Genomic DNA, 20,520 nt, shown 5'->3' with positions numbered 1-20,520 from the left:
AACCTCACATCTCCTCGTTCAAAAAGGCCGACTCATTGGGCTCAGAGAGGCTTCCCTGCAGGATCTGAGCTTTCCTCGGGTACCACAGGGGGGAGGGCAGGGTCGTATGTGATCTGAATCCCAGCTACACCTTATTAAGCGGAGCCATTTTCACTCCAGCTGGCTTCATCCCCACAGACCCGTCAGTTCAGTGTGTTTGGTGTTAGATTTAGTTGTTTGTCGCCATCATCTCTCAACTTGGCTCCAAGTACAAGTATCTCCAGATTCCTGTTATGCTATATTCCTCTATTCTATAATTACGTGGAGCCTAAACTACAATAAACACTGATTCTAATAGTTTTTATCTTTGTTCATCCACTCAGACCCGTTTCTATATGAGCTTTCAGCACGACTGTTTATCCGTCTTTGTTATTGCACTTAACCCAACAATTCTCTGACAAAGAAGCAGCTCCCCCACACGCCCACAACAAGGTTAGTCATCAGTGTCGAACACAACAAAACCACACACACGTTAGCAGCTCTGATGTGTGTGTGGGCACACAGGAAAACTCACAGTTAAAACGATTAATACTGAAGAGCAAACTGCCGATTCTCAGCAGCAAAATGAGTTTTTCTATGCAAATCATGACCCACATCAAAAACAATAAACCTTTTTCAGGCCTGCTTACTTCTAAGATGTCAAACTTTGCCGTCTTGACTTTGCTCCAGGTCTTCTTCAGCCGAGACACAGGACTCATGTTCATCCCAGCTGCAAGACACAAAACAGAGACAATGAGAGACATATCACACATCTAAGCAAACACATAAACGCCCAAACATGATCACATTAACACATGGCATTTTCCCTATTCACCCAGACAGACGCACATCCCCCTCCTCCCTTCCTGCCATGGCAGTCATCCTTAAACACCCCCTCCTCCCCTTCTTTCTTTCTTTCTACTGTTTCTTCTGATGCAGCGAGGCAAAAGGCCGCAGGAACAATGGAGTTAACACACGCCTCGTTTCCCCTCCCAGCACTCTGCTTCCCATATGGTAAATCCTCTGTGTTTGTGTGCGCGCTGCTGATTCAGGCACCGAAGGGTCAGAGCTGAACAACAACACAAAACAACCGAGTGCAGTAAACAAAAGAGCTCAGATACGGAGCCCCGAACAGAAGAAATATAAAACTCTAAACCGCCAAACCCCATCTTCCTCCTGTGCTCACTTCACTTCCCCAGAGACTGTTAAGTGCTCCAGGGCCAAAATGAATGAAAGCACAGCTAAGGGGGTTTGTGACAGTGTGTGTCAGAACGCCTTGAAAACGTCTCCATCCAGTCACAAAGTGACCATGTAAGAACAGGTGCTGGCTGGGATAGTAGTCCCACAGAGACACACACCTTAATAAATTGTTAATGTTTTCCCCTTTTTAGCACCAACAGGATCTTTTCCAATCAGTTCTTATTGTCCTTGGGTCCATATTTGCTCAACTCTGATTTGGTAGAGTAGAATTGGACACAGACCGCCTGCCTTGCTGGATAAAGCTAGTTAAATAAGACATGTGGGTGAACTAACAGCCTAATCACATCACTAATGTGCTGTCTAACCCTGGTGCTTCCCTGGAGATCAGCCTGGTGGGGAAGGGTTTGCCTGTGGCGCTCTCCTTCTCTGGGGAGAAAGACAGAGGACAGCTGGCACTCCCAATATCCTCGACTCTGCTCGACTCGACCTCCTCACCACCCTCCCATCCCCTCTTTCTTTCTGCCTCCTCCCTTGTGTGCTCACTCTCTCTCTCTGGTCAGTGTTGACCATCTGCCTGGATGGTTTGTCCTGTGTCCTGTTCCAGCTGCCTCCCCCCCAGTTCATCCTTCCTCAGGCTTGTGAGGATGACCAGATGCTTTAGCCTCTACACACTCACATCTCTGGGAAAAACAGTCAACGAGCGTTTACTTCTTCTGACCAAGTCGAGAAAATGATCTGCTCTAAATGCGTTTGCATTCCGTCTGCGACTGTCTCCCACTGATATCGTTATACTGAAGTTAATTATGTAGGTTGGAAATGAACTGAAACTAAATGATGAGACATTACTGCTACAGGGGGACATCACAGTGCTGAACTTACAGATGATGGCCATGAGGGAGTTAAAGTTGCCGATGTTGAAGCATTCTCTGGCCACGTCGATGAAGAACTCGATGACTCGAGCTCTGTGCTTCTTCTTCACAGGCTGTTAACAAAACATACAAAAAATGCATGAAACTGCCAACTGCAGGTTTTTCATTTAGACAAAACATGACATTACTTATTACTAACTGACTAACTAACTACTAATTGACAGACTATATAAAGATGCAGAACATTTGTAAATGCAGCCTGATGTAAGGTTTTGTATTCAGTAGTGGACTTGGCTTCATGTTCGTTACTCACCATGCAGATTTCTGTAGCCACCAGATAACTGAGTCTGTTGAACCATTCAACGTAAGCTTCCAGGTTGCTGGCCTTCTTGTGATCACTGAAGCATCTCTGCAACAATAACACCAGACTTTTAATTAGCATTTAATATAACTGCAAAGCAAAAAAACTACAGAAAACTAGAAAAAACAAAGAAGATTTTCTTCTTTATTTTATTAATAACAGAAAATAAACTCTTGGCTAAATGCACATGTGTAGCCAATTACACTCAACTTCTCTCTGCTTCTATAAGCACAATAGTGGCCAATTTTATTAACTTTATGCATGCTGGTCCTTTGTGTGGATTCTTCTTGATCTAATTCCACACATTCCTTTGGCCTTACGCCACCCGCCCCCATGTAGTGATTCCCGCCAGTGGACACGTTTCATTTTAACACACAAACACACACAAATACACACAGTTATTCTTGTCATTTCCAAGTGGCTCGCTGGGGGACGAGGCAGGCCAGCCTGAGGGACAAAAGGCAGCCTTAACCCCTCCATCACCTCGCTAGCAAAAAGGAGCGGTTGCCTAGCAGCCGAACGCCAGACAAGAGAACCCACCGCCAGACTCATGCACCCCTTCCCAAAACAAACCCTTGGCAGCAGCAGTTGCTAGGAGATGAGGTGCATGCATGCCCATCTAATCCAGACAAGGATGATTTGATATTGTTGGCAAGGTGTGTCCGAGTATGTGTTTCCAGACGTGTCTTTGAGTACGTGCGTGTATGTGTTTGAGGATCAGATATTTTGTCTGGAAGCTACAGTCTGGAAATCAGCTGCCCCCACTCTGACCTGAGCAGCAGCCAGTATCCGTGTTGTGTAAACTTAACATCGGTCTGGAAGAGAAACTAGGCCGTCTCACTTTTAAGCCACACCAGATGGAGATGAATCAGGTCTACACGCAGGATTTTAGCCAAAAAAAAAAAAAAGGATTGCATAACCACTGCATACGCTTTTTTATCTCCTGAGGTATTCTTAGAAAAAACATGCAGACCTTACCTTATCATTGTCCAGAGGGTCTTTCTGGACGAAGGCCTGGACAAATTCTTCTGGGCCAATGTAACTCAGTCTCTCCTGAAAGAGCAAAAAAGGAGCTTAAAATTAGATAATTAACAAGTTAAATTAGGCCCATTGGTTCTTGATTTGGTAGAAACACTAGAATAAACTTTACTCTTTAGAGTGAATATAATGCTGCAAACAAAACAGCACTGTTAAAAATCAATGCTGTAGTAGAATCGGACGTGGGAGGAGCTGTGGATTTTAATCCATCATATATGTCAGCTCTCACCTCCCCTCACAGGTTCTCCTGTAGAGGATCAATTCTCTTTGTGCCAGTGGAAGTGAGTCACCGACTGGATTTTTTATTTGATTTATTTTTTTGTAACATTTACATTATTCTTGGGTTTGTTGTGTCCTCGCTGAAGATTGATATGATCATTATATGATATTAAAACGAGACATGAAAATTCGCTTTATGAGCCACACCTACAGTAGGTAACATACATATATATCACATATATTTCTGTAGCTCAGTGTGCACCGTCTTTGATGTAGCTACAGATAAAAAGCTTCTAGTTTGCCCTTACCAGTTCTATGTGTGTGAGCTGCTGGGCGACAGTGAAGGGGTCGTTGCAGATGGACAACATGTCTCTCTGGATGGACGCCTGGGGCTTCGCTTTAAGAGCTGTGAGTCTCTCAGCTGCAGTGGCGTTGATCTTGACCAGAGCCTCCTCGTACTGGCTGAGCACCGTCAACCTCCTGATCAGGCCCTGGCTCATCTGGCTGACCGCCTTCCTGTAAACCTGTTGGATGAACCCAACACGATCAACGACAGTTCTACTAAACTCAAGTATATGAAAGGATTTTTACACATGACAAGCTCTTCAGATTGTTGCTAAACACAGCTCTTTACACTGAGCCATGTTTTTTATTGTTCTCCAGCCTCATGCAGGGGACATGTGGGTAGAGGCTGTCATATCACTCTTTCATTATATCTGCTTAGTGATGAAGAAACGTGCACCGACAGATAACAACACAGAGCTGAGAGTGAAGCAACTTCAATCAAAATCTCCAGTAGCATGCACACAGCCCCTGTTTAGCTCAGCTGTTGGTGTTAATCACCCACCACAGTTCTGTGGCACAACGAAAACCTTAATGCAACGTACAACACGCACGTTGACGACATTTCAGCAGGACTGAACAAAGCATCTTTCTGGTCACGTACTGGGAGAGTCACTCACGATGTTATGTAAGCTTCTTCCTGCTGAACTCCTTAAGAGTCTCTAAACAAGGTTAGGGCAGAGGAGATGGGGAGGGGAGGAGGTGGACTCTTGGTTCCCTGGCCTCCAGGATAAAGAGGTCATTCCCCGGACTCAAAACAGACCACGATTAGATAATTGTTCTCTCACTGACACAGATTAGCACAGCCGTTGCATAAGAAGGTCTACAGAGGGAAGGGCCTGTGTGTAAGTGGACTCTCCTGTTCATGGCCTCGCTCCATACCACCGACATTAGCCGTCCAAAAATCTGGGGTTATGAGGCCTCTTTTCTCACGACCACATCCCTCCTCACTAAAATTTCAGTCAATTAAGTTTCCAGAATCTGGGTTCTACAAACAAGCACCGAGTTCGTCATGGTGGGAAGAAATAAGGTTTAGTGCCTAGACAGCAATCAAGTGTGAGGAGTCAGTGCAGCACTCAGGAAAAATGGAGCAAACTCTCATTTCTCTGCTGGAAAGAGCCAGAGCTGGGCCCTTTCTGAAATTCACTTCCCAGGGCGTGACTAATGCATCTGTCTGTCAGTGATGTGGCTGTGATGGGTGTGAAGACAGATGAACAAACACATACACACAGCCGCCAATCAACTAAAGTTCTGTGGAGATTGGCAGTAGATGGTGTTTCATCATGGTGTGATGAATTCCCACCCAGAAGAGGAGATTAATAGAATGATGCTACATAAAATCTCCTGATTCAGATATTGTAAAAGTGTAAACACTGTATACTGTACACGAATGCCAGACCGCGGTCCTGAACAGTTGGACCACGGTGAGAAACGCCACCAGTGAAAATCGCTCCAGTTGCCACTTCAAAGTCAACCATCTGCCGCAGCTTCTGTCCCCACTACAAACAGAGGACAGGCCAGGGTTGGATATATATATAGTCTCAGATCTTGGAGACAGCAGCGTGCCTGACATTTCTATGCAGAGGGAGTCACATTGTGTCATCACAACCAACAGCATTATGAGTGAGGGGGTCTAGCAGGAGCATGCTGTTCCCCGCGATCTCGACTCTGGCAGTGATCCTGAGGTGACAGACGGCTGCTCAGTACAAGTCACTATGACTGGTTGCGTGGTTGGTTCATGCCATTGAATCACTAGAGGTCCTGTTTTTCTTGGCTGAGTGGTGTCATTTCCTGCGGAGCACCATCTGACCCACGCGAAGGCCGGACTGTTTTTAGCAGGTTAGCCAAGCTGCACTAATAGAACAGGTAGTAAAAGGTGCACGGGGTAGGATTAATCTACAAAAACATTTGTGCTGCCAAGTGACAACAGGGAAGAAAAAGCCCCCAGCTTCCCAACAAAGACGCATTAGCATTCGTTTTTTAAGTCTCTTTTGCAGAGTTGAACATGTTGAATTCAAGTGTTTTATTTAAAGGTAAAGTGACATTATTACGTTAGTTTCTCTTTGTTATGAAGCAAATGTAAACTAGACAAAAGTGTTTTTCAAAAGCTGGGTCGTGAACTCTGGTGGCGTGACTGATGTGCAGATACTGAACTCTCCAGAGTACTGTGCAGTGGGACCTGCACCATTTGGATGAAAAACAGTAATGTTTCTGCAAAAGTCTGCAAATAACAAAAATAAAATATGGTGCAACATAAAAACCTGCACATTTTAAAGTAAAGCAAGATCTGTGTACCACTAAATGAGGTCAGGTCAAGATCACAGTGCTCGTTTTCTCTCAGCTGCCGCATCCCTATATATCCAACCACATCCATAATGACAGTCTTACTACAGAGATCAAGGTCCTGGAATGTTCGAGTGTGGTCTGGACGTGACTTTGACCAGATGTTCAGGACATCTATTTTGGAGTCCAAACCTTTCCCAGAGCGCTGCGGTCGATGGTCTGAAGAATCAGCATCTAACTCTAAACATACAGCATATGGTTAGGCCTTCGCGTTTTGTTTTCATAACACGATTTGGAGAATCTGTGAGAAACATGGATGAAAATCCATTCTGGCAAACCTCCTGCAGCATCAGTGCACTGCTTTCTTATACAACCAGGCTTCTAAGAAATGCCCCATCGCAAATTATGTTTCATTATCACGAGTTAACATCTATGGGAACATTGATAAACAATATCACAACTTCCCTTCCTCAACATTTGCTTGCGGCGATTTGTGAACTTCAGGCACAAAAGGTTCTCTAAGAACCAAGTGAAAGACCACTCTCTGCGAATCAGGAGCACACAAGCCCATGGCTTACATGGTATCACAGAATCCCCAGGGTGTCACTTTATGCTTTTTTCTGCCATCTGTGTGTCAGATTCCAGTAATTCGGAGTCAATCGAGAAGGCATCGTCCACTTTTCCATTTGTTTTTAATGGGAAAATCATGATAGCGTTGAGAAGCCATCATTCCTGTCAGTTCTGGTAACATCATATTATAACCACATCCGTTTCTGAGAATGCTGTGACATGCCGAAACAGAGTCCAACAACACAGGGGCTTGAGAACTCCCACAATAGGACAGGTTTTTTCACACAGACTTGAAATTGAAAGCAAAGTCTAGCATTATTGCACAATCTAGTCGTTAGACTTTCTCCTTCATCTTGCCAACAGAGTTTGTAATGAGGTGTTATAAGGTCGTTTGGAGCGTTATCACTTTCAATTTCACCTGCAAGTACAGTAAATGATGCAAGTAAACAAGTGAGAGAAGCACAACTACATCTGTTTGGAAAGTACCGGGGAATGTTGTGCCAAATGACTTTCAGTTTCCTCTAAGCCAGAATCGATTTTAACCATCACAAATACCTTTAGAGGGGCTTTATGGCGGGGCACTGCACGAAGAGAGGCGACGATGTGTCCAAGTGTCATCTTAGAAACGCATTGGTTTCTAGATTCTATCAGGATCAATACTAAACACTGTGTTTTTCTTGTCTCAAGCAGTGAAAGAGAGATGCACACATTTTCTAGCACACGTGGAGGTGTCCTGTCTGGTCCCAACAAGCTGCAGCTCCCTTATCCCTTAATACTTTATACCAAGTTCATTTGAGGCTCACACAAGTAAATTCATCACTATTTAGTTGTAGCTTATGTAGCACGAGTCACTGGCTGAGAAAACGACTCTAAATGTCACACACACACACACAAAAGGGTTTGCATGTGCACTAAAGATAACAGAGGGTATACGACAAAACAAGTTACTACTCCACTAAATAAACTTTCATCCCAACAGCAGCAGAGCCGAATGACACACTAAGCCAGTGACATTCAGCTGTGCAGAGGTGGAACAATCCAAATGCTGCCTAGGAAGGAGCTCCACAGAGATAACAACAAAAAAAAAGAGCCACGTAGCCCATGAACAATAAGGCTTTTCTCTCAGCTCAGCCAGCCTCAAAAACTGCTTTGTTGCCACAGATGCCCCATCCACCTCCCTCGACTGCTATCTGCAAAAATCTGCCTGTGCCTGTAACTTTGCTGCACGTGCAGTCTACTGCTGTCGATAACACCTAAACTAAACACATTATCTAATCAGCACACAGGCCTTTTGTTACTAACCTCCTTTAGATCTGGTACCTATACCCCGTTTGTCTGGCATGAAAACATTTTATTAAAAGCACACTGACCTCGTCTCCACTGGCCAGCCGATGGGTCAGCTCCTTCAGGCTGCGCATCATCCTCTCATCCCTGAAGTCATAGGGGAAGGTTTCCGTCCACTCTGTGAGCAGTTGGAGGATTTTGGGAGCAATCTTCCTGACTCTCATCTGAAAATAGAGGATAAACACATCAGCACTATGAACATCCTCGTCAAGAGGGGCTCGACATTTCTTACAGCTAAGAAGAGATTTTCTTTTTTTAGTCATGCAAACCTTGTCAGCTTGGGGATCGCCGAGCCGCTGCTGTTCCATGCACAGGTGACACACTTTGGACATGAGCTCGTACGGGTGGATGAAGAGACGAGAGCTGAGCAGGAATGTGAAGATGTATGTCCTCTGTGGAGATAAATGGAAAGAAGTTCACTCCAAATGCTAAATTATGCTGAACAACTGTCCATTTGAGTTTGAATATTGGCTTTAAAACGACACCAATCCTCAGCTGAAGGGAAAAGTACAAAAATAAAACAGGATGCAAAAACAAAAGCACTAACACTTGACAGTTTCTCAGGTTTTCCTGCTTACTTCAATGAAACAAAAACAAAATAACTATGGATATAAAGCAAAACAATACTCACATCTGGATAATAATCCATAGTCGGGACCAGGTGGTGAATCAGGGCCTCCAGGGACCCAGACACCAGGTGGTTGTCATGATAATAGAGGCCCGGGTATCCTTCCTCTTTGGTCTGGTACAGGTTCTTATTGTAGCTGCCGGTGTTCAGCTGCCCTGTGAATGGTGGCGTCTGAGGCATGTTGTCCTGTGAGTTGAAGCAAAGGACAAACACACGAGCGGTCAGTCAGGACTCCAGCTCCTTAGATATTTCACCACAGACGCTGATTCATGGCCAAACAAATCCAAAATAGCCGTGAGGCACAAACACAGACGGCAAAGGTTTGCCCGGGAACTGGTTTGGATGCAGTCAACATCCTTCCTTCTCTGGATCCTTTTTAAGGTTTAAATGTGAAACAGTCAACTGAAGAAAAGGGAGCCAAAACAAAAGCAGTGGTTGAGATACTGAAAAGGATAAAGACGAAGCGTTAAGAGTCACGTTAGACAACTTAGCTACAGAGGAAGGATTCAGACCTCATGTTTTTTTATATAGTAGTAGGACAATTCATTTATTCACAAGGACTGAAACACATGTTGATTATGTAATACGGGGAAATAAATACACACAAAAAATGTTTTCTGTAAAATGTGTTTCAACACGCAACCAGGGAAATTAAAAGTACACAGTAAAACGTGTAAGGCCTTGTGAGGGATTCGTGGTAAACTGTAGCCCTGCAGGAATCCTGACACTGGATTTACTCTGAAAACAAAATGTATGACTGTTTATTTCTACTGCCGTCATGTGCGTAACAAAAATATTAGATTGAGCATGTGTGTGAGTCAGAAGAAGTCATAATGCACAGTTTAATATAACAAGTGGAGAAGCGTCCTGTGACAAAATCGTACTAGACTTTGATCAAAGAATAATCCACATCTCACTGATCCATGTTACCTACTATATAATAAACACATTAAATCCAGTGTGTCTAGAACTACAGAATGAATTTAACATCATCTGTTATTTTACTGCTCATCAATTCAACTTTTCACAGGAAAGACAAGTTCCATGTTGTGCGTTTAACCCTCGACAGACCTCTGAGGATGTGAGGACCATCATAAAATCACACACTGATTCTCACAAGGATAGAAAACCAGTTCACACACTTTCCTCCAACAGCCTCCTGACCTCTGAACCTGGCACTCGGGCTTTCTCCCATGGCAGGCAGACTTATGGCTGTGGAAACACAAAGAGCCTTTGAGAGGGGAGAGGGAGGTTTGGAGCAGGGTGCAACAACCCCGCCCCCCCACACACACAACCTCTGTGACAATATGCTGCCCTGTGGCTGCCTGCCGAGTCAGGAAGCCTTTAAGGTTTATGCGCTGCAGTGCTGCCAGGGACAGATACGGGGTTTGCCAGGAGGTATAAACTGCACCTGCCCACACACTGGCACAAGTAGTCCAAATAAATTTAGGGTTTCATTATCCTGTGCTGGTGTATTGGTTTGCAGAAAAGGTGAAAAACATCAGCTGATCAGAAACGAGAGGCAAATCAGAGACATTCCATAGCTGCATTTAAAAAAGGTCAAACACAAGCTCAAGTCATGACTTTCTAAAGTTACCAAAACAAGCTGTTTATTCATCAGCTCACATTGAGCCTCCACCCACACGAGGCAAACCCCCCAACCTTCGGCTTTCACACGCGTGATGCTCCAAAAAGCACGCGTGCACACATCGAGCATCGCCATTATTCAGCCAGACAACCATGATGGCCATTTCCATGAGAAAGGCGAGTGCGAGGAGTCAGAGCACGGCAGCTTCAGCATCTGCTGCACCATGTGGCTTCCCCACAGAGGAGGCTGGAGATCACGAGTCCGAAGGAGGGAGAGAGCAGGGAGATCGTGAAAAAAGCCAGTGTTCGCTCCACTGAAGGTTTTCGATAAACTTCAGTGCTCTTTTCTTAGCAGCCGTACACCACAGACCCACATGGTTCAGCAGCAGCAGCAGGTGATCAAGAGATGAGAACGCGAATTTATGACAAATAAGACCAAATAAGTATAATCGGTAGAGAAGTGTTATATATGGTGTATAAACTTAAGAACCATCTCCCGTCAGTGCCACGACTGAAAACGTGTTTGATAGCAGACACTACGAGGTCAGATGAGTTTTTATTTTTTTATTTTAATGTCATCACTCTGTCTAAGGTTCGCGCCACACTTACCAGCTGCAGCCTCCTCTATTATCCTAAACACAAAGTGCAGGGTTCCTACAACTGAGACATGTGGATCTACATTTGGCCTCCAGGTGTCATGTATGGTGGCGGCAGCGGAGGGTGGGGTGTTGTGGGGTGGGGGGGGACCACATGTCGAGTCCTGGGGCCTGACAAAAGCAAACTCTTAGCACGCTGCTGTTGGTTTAGCGGGGCTGATGGCTGGGTGGCAGCTGAAGATAAACAAACTAAATGCCACAGCTCGCCACTTTAAGAAGGAGGGGGTGGGGGTGGGGGGGTTGTTTATGTTGGATGAATACTTTTAATTATAGCCTCACTGGTTGTGTGTGTAACCATCTGCCTCAATACGTACAAGTGGTTTGAATTAGATTTAAAAACTAATTATTCTGTCACAGGCTTTAACCCACAACTGGGAAATATTCACACTTCAGTCTATGTTGTGCTCACACACACACACACACACACACACACACACACACACACACACACACACTTTCCACTTCTATTTTTTTTTTTATTGACTAAATGCTCAGCCGCTCATTATCATATGACCACAAGTCTCTCCGAGGATGACCCGCCCCAAGAGCTGACTCAGGAATATCCCGTGGTCACCTCACAGTCCGGGACTTTTTCGCCAACATTTACAGAAATAAGTGGCACCTGAAACAAGCCGATCAGGAATTAACCCTCTCTAATATGCTGATGTGAAGAGAAATGAGTGAAGGAATTTGTAGTTTCAGAGCATGACTCAGTGAAAGGTTTTAGAAATGTCAAAATATTTCTCCTTTTCTGCCCTGTGGGGAAATATTGAAACAGAAAAGGGCAGCAGCTTAAAAAAAAAAAAAGCACCAAATCTCCCCAAGCAAATGTCACATTAGGAGTAAATCCCCAGCGTTTACATGAAATCACCTTTGGTACCTCTAGGCCATCAGTTAGGTAATTGTGCTTCTCAACAAACGGGTGTGGCTGCTGCCCCAGAGCAAGAAGGACAGAGTCTGATCTGCCCTTTGCAGGAGGAGGCGCTCCCCACCCTGCCTGCCTGCCTGCAGTGTTAACGATCGCTCGGGATGAGGGCCCATCAGCAGCTCAGAGGCCGTAAGGGGAAAAAAGGAAAAGCCTGAACACACAGAGAAGTATTCCAGTCCATCAGACACATAGAAGCAGCCGTAGCTGAAGTTCAGGCTCTTTCTGAGTAATCCTGGGAAATATCTAAGATCTTCCTGCAACCACTGAGAAATACAGAGGTCAAGGCAGCAAAGTTCAGAGATTTGTGATGTAATAAAACATCCTCTCCAGAACAACAGCAATGCGGTGGAGGAGAGCTGCAGAGAAAAGAAATAGAAAGGTGCTTTGGTTTTGCTTCGGTGAGGCTGGAGGAGGAGGTTAGAACAGCGGGGGAATGTGATTCTGGCACGGAGACACTTCAAGAGACCAACAGTAAATCAACCCCCCCCCCCCCCCCCTCCCTCCGCTGTGTAAACGCTGAAAGGCATGAGGAATCTCACTCATCCATAGCTTGAGGAAATGAGGGTGCGAGATAGCGGAGTGGCTGCACAGCAGGTCGTAGAGGCCACAGGGGAATCGTGGAAGTAGAGTGAATGAAGATGAACCACTGTAACACAGCAGTCAGACACGTTCCTAACTTTTCTTTACACCATCTGAGGCTGAAGAACAAGCAGCGTTTTCCAGCGGCTGAGCAGCACTGCAGAGGCGATGCAGCAACCTTACAACAAGTGCAGCCACTCACCGCTCCTCCACCTTCCCCGACTACATTCACCCCCGTGACGAGTGCTGTGGCACCGACCGTTTAGACTCAGGCTAAATGTTTGCAGCTGCTGCGCTGAGTGCTGAAAATCACAGCTTCCATGTAAGATTCTGTCACCTGGCGCCCTCCACCAATCCCCCCCTGCGGACACTGAGACGCCCTGCACGGAGGGACGCTACGGCAGAAACAACATCCTTCATGCTTTCATATTTCATAGTCCTCGTTTCCAAACAGTCAACAACAGGTCAAACTAGTAGGGTGACTACACCAGGAATGCAGAGCAGAAAACATCAAATATCTCATGTTTGGAGGTTTTTGAATCAAGGAGAAGCCGTCACGACCCCCGAGGTCGAGAGTTTGTGTCAGAACTCGGCCAAATATCAGAAACTGCCGTCACTCATATCTCTACTACAGTCATCTAAGTGCAGGAACATCTTCTGCTCTGTGAGACTGTCGTCCTGTTTAATCAGCTGCTTCAACGGTTTTAAACCTGCAAATCAACAAATCAGTAGAAACACAGAAATCCCAAAGCTCTGCAGTAAACACACCTTTTTATCTGCAATTCCATCAGAGCTTGCACCAAACATCAGGCTCATGTCTCTTCAAAGACCCAAATTTCATGATAGGAAACTCCCATTCCCACCCACCACCCCCCATGTGTCTGCATTTGTACATCTGCTACCACACAGCAGTCCAGTACAGTAGCAGACACCTAATCCACAGCAACAATATCATTCAAGTGTTTCCAGAAGAACCACCCTCACACTGTGGAGCCAAATCACCAATAAACGGATTTCACTTGTCAGCACATTAAGGGAAACCCAGTGCACGTTGTGAAACAGTGCAGCGTGCACGGAAAGCCAAAGGAGGACAGAGCAGAGTTATTCAGCAGATATGTGGGATTAACTTCCCTGATCCTCGCTGTCTTACAGTGGAGGAAAGACTGGGAGGGGGAATCCTCTTAGTCAGGAGGTAGTGGGGTTAAAAATAGTCCGCTACTGACACTGATTTCAAAAATCCAATTATTGGGGTGCACTTTGGGAGGGGGGGGGGGGTACTTAGGGGAAATTAACCCACAGAAAGAGCAACATATTGAAGACAGCCGGTTTCAGCGTCGCATCCCGCGTGTTTTGATCCTGGAGAATAAAGATGTGGACAGACAACCAGCGCGCACCCACCGCAGCGGAGGTCCAGTGTAAACAGCGTCAATGCAAAATTCAAGTGGAGAAAAGAGTTCGGTTCGTTTCCAAACGCTGCACACGACGTGCGCTCTTTCAGCAGCTGCGCGCATTTTGGATCAGCTCAGCGTCCGAGGCGCACGAACAACAGCAGATCCAACAACAAATATATATAACAAATAAACAAACAAATAAACAAACAAACAAACAACACCCGCACAGCTCACCTCAACAAGCAGCAATCCAGCAGCGGATCCCCCTCGTATCGTTTTCCCAAAATGTGACAAACAGACGAGACTTTCTCCGTTTCACACGTGAATGAACCCAGAAGTCCAGTCCGCGTCCAGCTCAGTGCAGCTTCATTCAGCTGCAAATGCAAATAACACGAATCCCCCCCCGGTTTCGGATCAGACTCTGTTTCTATCTGCGGACAGTGAGCGCTGCCTCCGGCCGTGACGCTGCTCCAGCGCTTTCTGTCGTGAACAAGCTGCGGAGCCGCGACCAGCCTCAAGACCTGATCATGAGGGGGAGGCAGCAGCCAATCAGAGGAGAGCTCCCTCACCCCCCCCACCTCTCTCTCATTTTCAATTTCATTTCTCTTTCTGTCACTTTTTCTCCCACAGGATGACGTTTTGTTCCATCTGCATCACATTGGTCCTCACAAATAAAAAAACTCCATTTGCTGCATTTACAGGAATTAAAAAAAAAAAAACAAAACCTGTTTGAGCTTCAGAGCAGCTGAAATCCTGGGAAACTGGGAATCTGTTTAAAATAGAAGCTAATTTCATACTTTTTTAAAATAAATCTGATCCTGTTCTTGGAAATAATCTCACAAACGTGTCAACAACTAAACCTAATGTTCCTTTGTTGTGCTTTTATTTTGGTAGTGTAACATTTTCAAATGTCTTTTTATTCTGTGTTTTATTTTAGTGTAAAACAAATTGAGCAGATGAAATTTACCATGAGTAAAATTGAACTTGCGTGGAAAATGATAGGAAGAGAATAAAGGTCTTTTAACCCCAGAGGACAACGTTCCTGGTATTTTGTCACCCGTCAATAACATTTATCGAATCAATGTCCCGGTCAATGAAGCCGTTCATGTCGACTGTGGAATTTCTTTTTTCCCCTAAAGTAGTAATAAAACCTTTTCTAATTTTAACCAGAAATCAAAATGTCTTAGATATTGTGACTTGCAATCCACATATTTGTTGATTCAGTCTGAAACTAATTGGTCGACTAATCTAAAAAGAGACCACTAACATATCCTTCCTAGCACCACGCTGCTATCATGGCTATAAATTATAATCCAGTCAGAACATAGTACAACAACAATACTGCAAGAAGAACAAGTAGAATTACAAACTAAAGGAACCATTCTGTGTTTGAGTTGTGACGTTCATTATTTGTCTGAATAATTCAAGGTGACAGCTGTTTCTAAATGGGCGGCCCCTACAAAGGATGCTGTGTTTTGTTGGATCAGGCTATGTCAAAAATCCAGAAAGAGACTGAATCATTGAATTTCTGAAAGAAATGTGTACTGAATAAATAAAATAAACAATAAAACCACAATCATATTCAAATGACAACTGTATTACATCCTTTGATGCAGTGTTCTCCAGCAAACCCTAATCTAGGCAGTATCACCGTGCAGAGAGCCACTGTTAGTTCAGCTGGTTTGATGTATATTATTTAACCCAACAGGTCAATTGAAAATGAATTCTCATAAACAAAGACAGTTTGAAAAGAGGATAAATTGAGGTTAAAAGACAAAAAGGTACCACAAATTGTGTTTTTATTTTATTATTTTATTCTATGAAAGTAAATTGGTTTTTTTTCTTCTTCTTCAGTACATTTTAATTCTGCACTACCACAAAGACTAGACAGACAATCCTTGGTGCTTGGCTGACTATCTCCACATTTCCGAGTAGAGTAATAGGCCGTGGTGAAATAACAGCAAATCGTCCCAAATCTCGTCAACATCCAGAGGTATTACGCAATCTGGGATTAGCGCAGATTTACGCGTGTGTATTAATCTGGCTTTCCTCCCTTAAATGACTGCGCAGGGTTTTCCTACACAGATGAGGACTGCAGCCATTATGTCCAACATCATGGGGCACTAACACAATACAGAATACATCTGTAGACACAACAAACAACTGTTGGGTCTGAGCCAGGATTTGATTTTGAGTTGGCATTGAGCTATTTCTCATATATTGAAGTGAAAAGATGATCAAATAGAAATAACTGTGTACAAGTATAAACAAGGCCTGAAACTAAACGCTAACCATTTTCATTTGCATCTTCAAGTTCAAGTTTTCTTTTCTTTACACTTGTGTTCTTACCCAGAACATAAATTCTGAAAAGCTGTAGTTTCCTTTAAATTGCTCAGTAATTCCCTAAAAGGTCGGACACCGTCGATGTTAGCAGGAGGAAATTCTTTATTTGTTGGGAACTATTTTCATTGGTGGATTAATACACATTTGTAACACGCAGCAGTAATTTCCAGCCACTGCTAAGCTTACATTCTTTTTTACTCTTCTCTTATTCAGTATGTCGCATTACAAAAGAAGAAACATGCTTTTGCTAATAAAAGTGATTCTGACTTAGTAGGAAGACAGTTTCACTATTAACTCGAGCGTCTGTGTTTGTGTATTTGGTGTAGCTCTGTGACCCAAAGGAATAAGATCCTGTAAACCAGGCTTAGGACACAAAGACAATAAGTGATTGTGGGGCGCTTCCATTGTTGGCTTTGGCATTTTTATATGACAGTGAGAAACATAAGGTATCGTAATGTAGATACTCCTGTTTCTGGTTTTAACCTGTCTGTATACAAGAATACCAGCCCCACAGTGTTGATTACAGTCTGGTTTTAGCATTTCAAAAGCTGAAGGAAACGGGGCTTTTCTGTTTCCACCCGTTCACACTCTCTGTAGCTTGAGGGCAGACTGTGCTGAATAGCCAAGTGAAAGATTTCCAGTTTGTCTATTCATGTAACAATCAGCATGGAGCAGCTACAGCCTGGAGCTCTAATAAATAGAATTCCTGTAAGTGTGAGAAAGGGTAGAGGAAAAAAATCTCATCACAGAAAATGGATATTCTTGCATGGCTCACTTGACAAAGCTCACTGCTCTGGAAGAGCAGTAAAAACTGTGACTAGTCCGTCAGATCTGTGCCTAAAGTCTCCTGTACAGGCTGATGTGCTGGATTTTAAATACTGAAACACAGAGTGAGAGGTTTGGTGAAGTTGGTTAAAACCATCAATACAGACTGAGTCTGTATGATGATGAATATTATTCTCCTGCCAATAATCTAATGTTATAATAAGAGCAAAGTGTGAAGATGGCACCTGTCAGATGTATCTCTGAACCATCATTTAGATGTTTACTATCACTCAGTTGCAGTAACAGAAGTGATGAAGTCCTCACTTGGCCTTAGTTAGGTGTCAGTATTGTCAGGTATCAGTACGGATGAACTCTTTTTCATTGGTATCGTCAACGTAGTTGACAGAAATATTCCAGAGACTCTTTGAAGATATCTACATTTTAATTTATGGAAAAGTGCATGAAACAGTTCCTTTACATTTGGTACAATCACCTAAGAACAAACTGAACATAACTGATGTCAGTTGTCTGCTTGAACTCACACACTTTGAATTTTGAGGGATTACATTTGATTGAGTTAAATTCTCATTAAGGCCTAAAACAGACCTCCTTGATGTGAATGTTTGTATGGTCAGTGCCGTTGTTTGGTCTCACCTGAGCTTGAATACCATTGCAAACTTTGGTTGAAATACTGTGAAGTCCTGGGGTGAGAGCGTCCTAATTTCCGTCTTTGTTCATGGTATGATTTGGACCCGTGGGTGCCTCTGCTACAGTCTGGCTACCTCCACATCTACACCCATGTTCTCTTGCTAGACCAGCGAGGAGCTGCAGGACTCTGATCTCATGCTCCATGCGAGCCTTCTCCCTCCTCTCCTCCATCTCAGCCATCTCCCTCTGCCGGCGCTCCTCTCTCTGCAGCCACTGTGCCAGGAGCTCCTGATGCCACCTGGCCTGCTCGTGCCTCTGGCTCTCCAGTTGCACCAGCAGGCCCCTGGTCTCCGACACCAGCTGCTGGAAGCACTCTGACAGGTGCTTGAGGACAGGTTCCAGGCAGGAGGACTCAGGGTGATGGTGGCCAGAGCTGGGGAGGGGGCCAGGGCTTGGATCTGGGGGTGCACGGGGAGGAGAAGCTGTGGTTTGGGCACGAGGGGGAGGATGAGGAATAGGTGGAGGTGGTACTAGATGAGGCGAAGGACTGCTCAAGCTATTTTCCACTGGTGTACCTTTGACGTAGGATATAAAACATTACAGGTATGAGATTTGTACTAATGGCCTTCGGATTCATAAAAAACAGGACGTCACTGATTTGTTGAACTATTCAAGCATCTGATATTATACGTATAAATTCTTCAAAAGATATACAGGTCTCTAATGATTTATATAATTATCACAGTACGTACCACTCGTTTCACGATGGATGGATGAGTCCAGATAAACTTCATGACAAGTGTCTTTCGGATTCTGTTGGAATCCTGCGTCACTAAACTCAAACTCATCTATTGAATCTTCTCTGTCCTCCAACTTGACATCAGAGTCCAGCTGCCATGTCTGTCTTCCTCCTCTCTCCTCTGAAGAGCTCAAGCGTTGTATGGCTGTTCTCCCCAAAGATCCAAACAGGTGTCCACCAATCTCTGTTTTAGAATTTATATCTGGCAGGATACTTCCTATCCTGTCAACAGAGTCATTATGACGTTCTGCAATCCGTTCTGGAGAAACAAAATACGGCCGCCCTTCACCACCTGCTGATCTCCGACCCAGCACAGCATCCATCTCTGCAAAATATTTAAAAGAGCAGGGCTGCAAGCTGTCAACGCTTCTCTGTAATTTGGCTCGGACGTAGTTTGCCTTCAGAGTTTTGACCCGAAGCCGGCATTGGTGCGGACTCCGTGAGAATCCCATTTCACTCATGCGGGTTGAGAGGTGTTTGAAGACATGGCGGTTGCGGAGGTTTTCTGCCAAACTCTTCTGGACTCGCTCATCACTCCAGGCACACAGCAGCACCTGTGTTTCCTCCACTGTCCAGTTAACAGAGCGCTCAGCTTCTCGTTTCCCTGCACGTACAGAAACACAGCTGAGTACAGAGAAATCCATAGCCAACTTTTATGTCATTTACATTTCAATTATAAGCATCATTATGAGAGATTGTAAACTTAAAACTGACTTAGATTTAAAAGGAGCGTAAAGATAATTCTGCCAGCATGTCATGTCAAATGTCCCTTGGTCAATGTAAATACACATGGTTAATATATTATTTTGCTCTACTATAATCCTCTCACAACCAACTCTGCTGTCCTAAGTTGTCCTGTGATGTGATCACTCACAAGTCACAGTCATGGGAATTTCCCATATGATAGTTGGTGCTGTTGAGTACAGCATGTGTTAAAATGTTAAACAGACTTAATCAAACCATGTATTACTTTAAATAAACAATGTCGTAATCTCGGTAAGGCTTTTATCAAATCATGCACAACTAAACACGGAACAATGAACCTCCCTTAAGACTATATTGTGCAGAACTGTTACAAAAACTGAATATTTATAATAGTCTGAACTTTAGCTATTCATACATCCTGCTATAGGTTAGCATTCCCTACACCTTTAACTCTGTCATCTCAAATTGAGTGAAATACAACCAGAATATTTAATTATGACTCATTTCATTGTATAGTAAAATCTTCTCACTGACTTTTTATGTTCCTCATTCTGCTCAGGGTTGTTTAATTATCATAAGATATTATTTTAATAATAATGTACTGCAATAAAGTAGAAGTAATTTTAACAGTAGAGTCAGACTGACCTTTTAATAACAATAACATCAAGCCTAATCTACTTAATTTCTTATAATGACAAGTTGTGCATGCTCTTACTAACAGGTTTTAATAACACTCTGAATACAATAACACTGATTGAACTACTATTTTAATAGATTTCTATTTATTAGCCTGAGACCACATCCTATTAGCAAGCTGTTAGCTAGCTATCACTCTCTGTCACTCTCTAGAAAGTTGAAGGTTAGCCAACAAGCTAATTGAGATAAATAATAACAATAAAAATAATGGCGTGATAACACTGTCCAGTGATTTGTTTTGCAAACAGGACATTAGCAAACAAATACGTGACTTTAAAACTGAGTGAAACCAAACTGGTTCTAAAGGTTTCTGCTCACTCTAGCTAACGTTAGCAGCTAGCTCACCTAGCTACACCTCAAACTGTTCGATTCTGTCCGTCTGTTCCCTTATAAACATCAAACAAACACGTCGGTTGGTTATAGGATCCTTACTTTTTGTTGTTGAAACGGAGTTGGTCGAGTTTATCATCGCAGGATTCATTTTTGAAGAGCTGCATCAAATGTAAACAACCCTCAGCCACACACACCGACACTCCTCACTTCCGGGTGGC

General features: G+C 43.9%; 2 protein-coding genes across 3 annotated transcripts in view; both read right to left on the bottom strand.

Moving 5' to 3' along the window:
- rasgef1ba (RasGEF domain family, member 1Ba) overlaps positions 1–17,861 on the bottom strand; it is a 26,364-nt gene extending 8,503 nt beyond the window's left edge. The window contains exons 1-9 of one of the 2 annotated variants that reach the window (XM_026343348.1): positions 17,776–17,861; positions 8,876–9,058; positions 8,514–8,636; positions 8,271–8,408; positions 4,014–4,229; positions 3,427–3,501; positions 2,401–2,496; positions 2,098–2,200; positions 669–748 (exon numbers count right to left, since the gene is read on the bottom strand). In XM_026343348.1, coding sequence (XP_026199133.1) covers positions 669–748; positions 2,098–2,200; positions 2,401–2,496; positions 3,427–3,501; positions 4,014–4,229; positions 8,271–8,408; positions 8,514–8,636; positions 8,876–9,052 — 1,008 coding nt within the window. In that variant the 5' untranslated portion in view covers positions 9,053–9,058; positions 17,776–17,861. Of the gene's footprint in view, positions 1–668; positions 749–2,097; positions 2,201–2,400; positions 2,497–3,426; positions 3,502–4,013; positions 4,230–8,270; positions 8,409–8,513; positions 8,637–8,875; positions 9,059–14,247; positions 14,485–17,775 lie in introns of those variants that run through there. The other variant, XM_026343347.1, reaches the window with a different exon arrangement.
- On the bottom strand, positions 17,812–20,520 carry LOC113150711. Its single transcript, XM_026343349.1, has 3 exons — positions 20,402–20,520; positions 18,522–19,172; positions 17,812–18,344 (listed from the first exon to the last, which is right to left on the bottom strand). Exons 1-3 carry the CDS (start codon positions 20,448–20,450, stop codon positions 17,839–17,841), a joined length of 1,206 nt encoding a protein of 401 aa, XP_026199134.1. The 5' UTR covers positions 20,451–20,520; the 3' UTR covers positions 17,812–17,838.

The sequence above is a fragment of the Anabas testudineus genome, chromosome 9 (genome assembly GCF_900324465.2).
Source record: "Anabas testudineus chromosome 9, fAnaTes1.2, whole genome shotgun sequence".
Lineage (NCBI taxonomy): Eukaryota > Metazoa > Chordata > Actinopteri > Anabantiformes > Anabantidae > Anabas > Anabas testudineus.
The sequence above is the reverse complement of the archived record's forward strand: the minus strand, read 5'-3'. Positions and strand labels throughout refer to the sequence as shown.

What these genes read in the sequence shown, in the direction of transcription:
- LOC113150711 (XM_026343349.1), bottom strand. Translation starts at nt 20,450, where the DNA reads ATGAATCCTGCGATGATAAACTCGACCAACTCCGTTTCAACAACAAAA. An exon ending in CTCCGTTTCAACAACAAAAA is followed by an intron (nt 19,173 to 20,401) that starts GTAAGGATCCTA and finishes CTGTACGTGCAG; the next exon opens with GGAAACGAGAAGCTGAGCGC. An exon ending in CATCCATCGTGAAACGAGTG is followed by an intron (nt 18,345 to 18,521) that starts GTACGTACTGTG and finishes CCTACGTCAAAG; the next exon opens with GTACACCAGTGGAAAATAGC.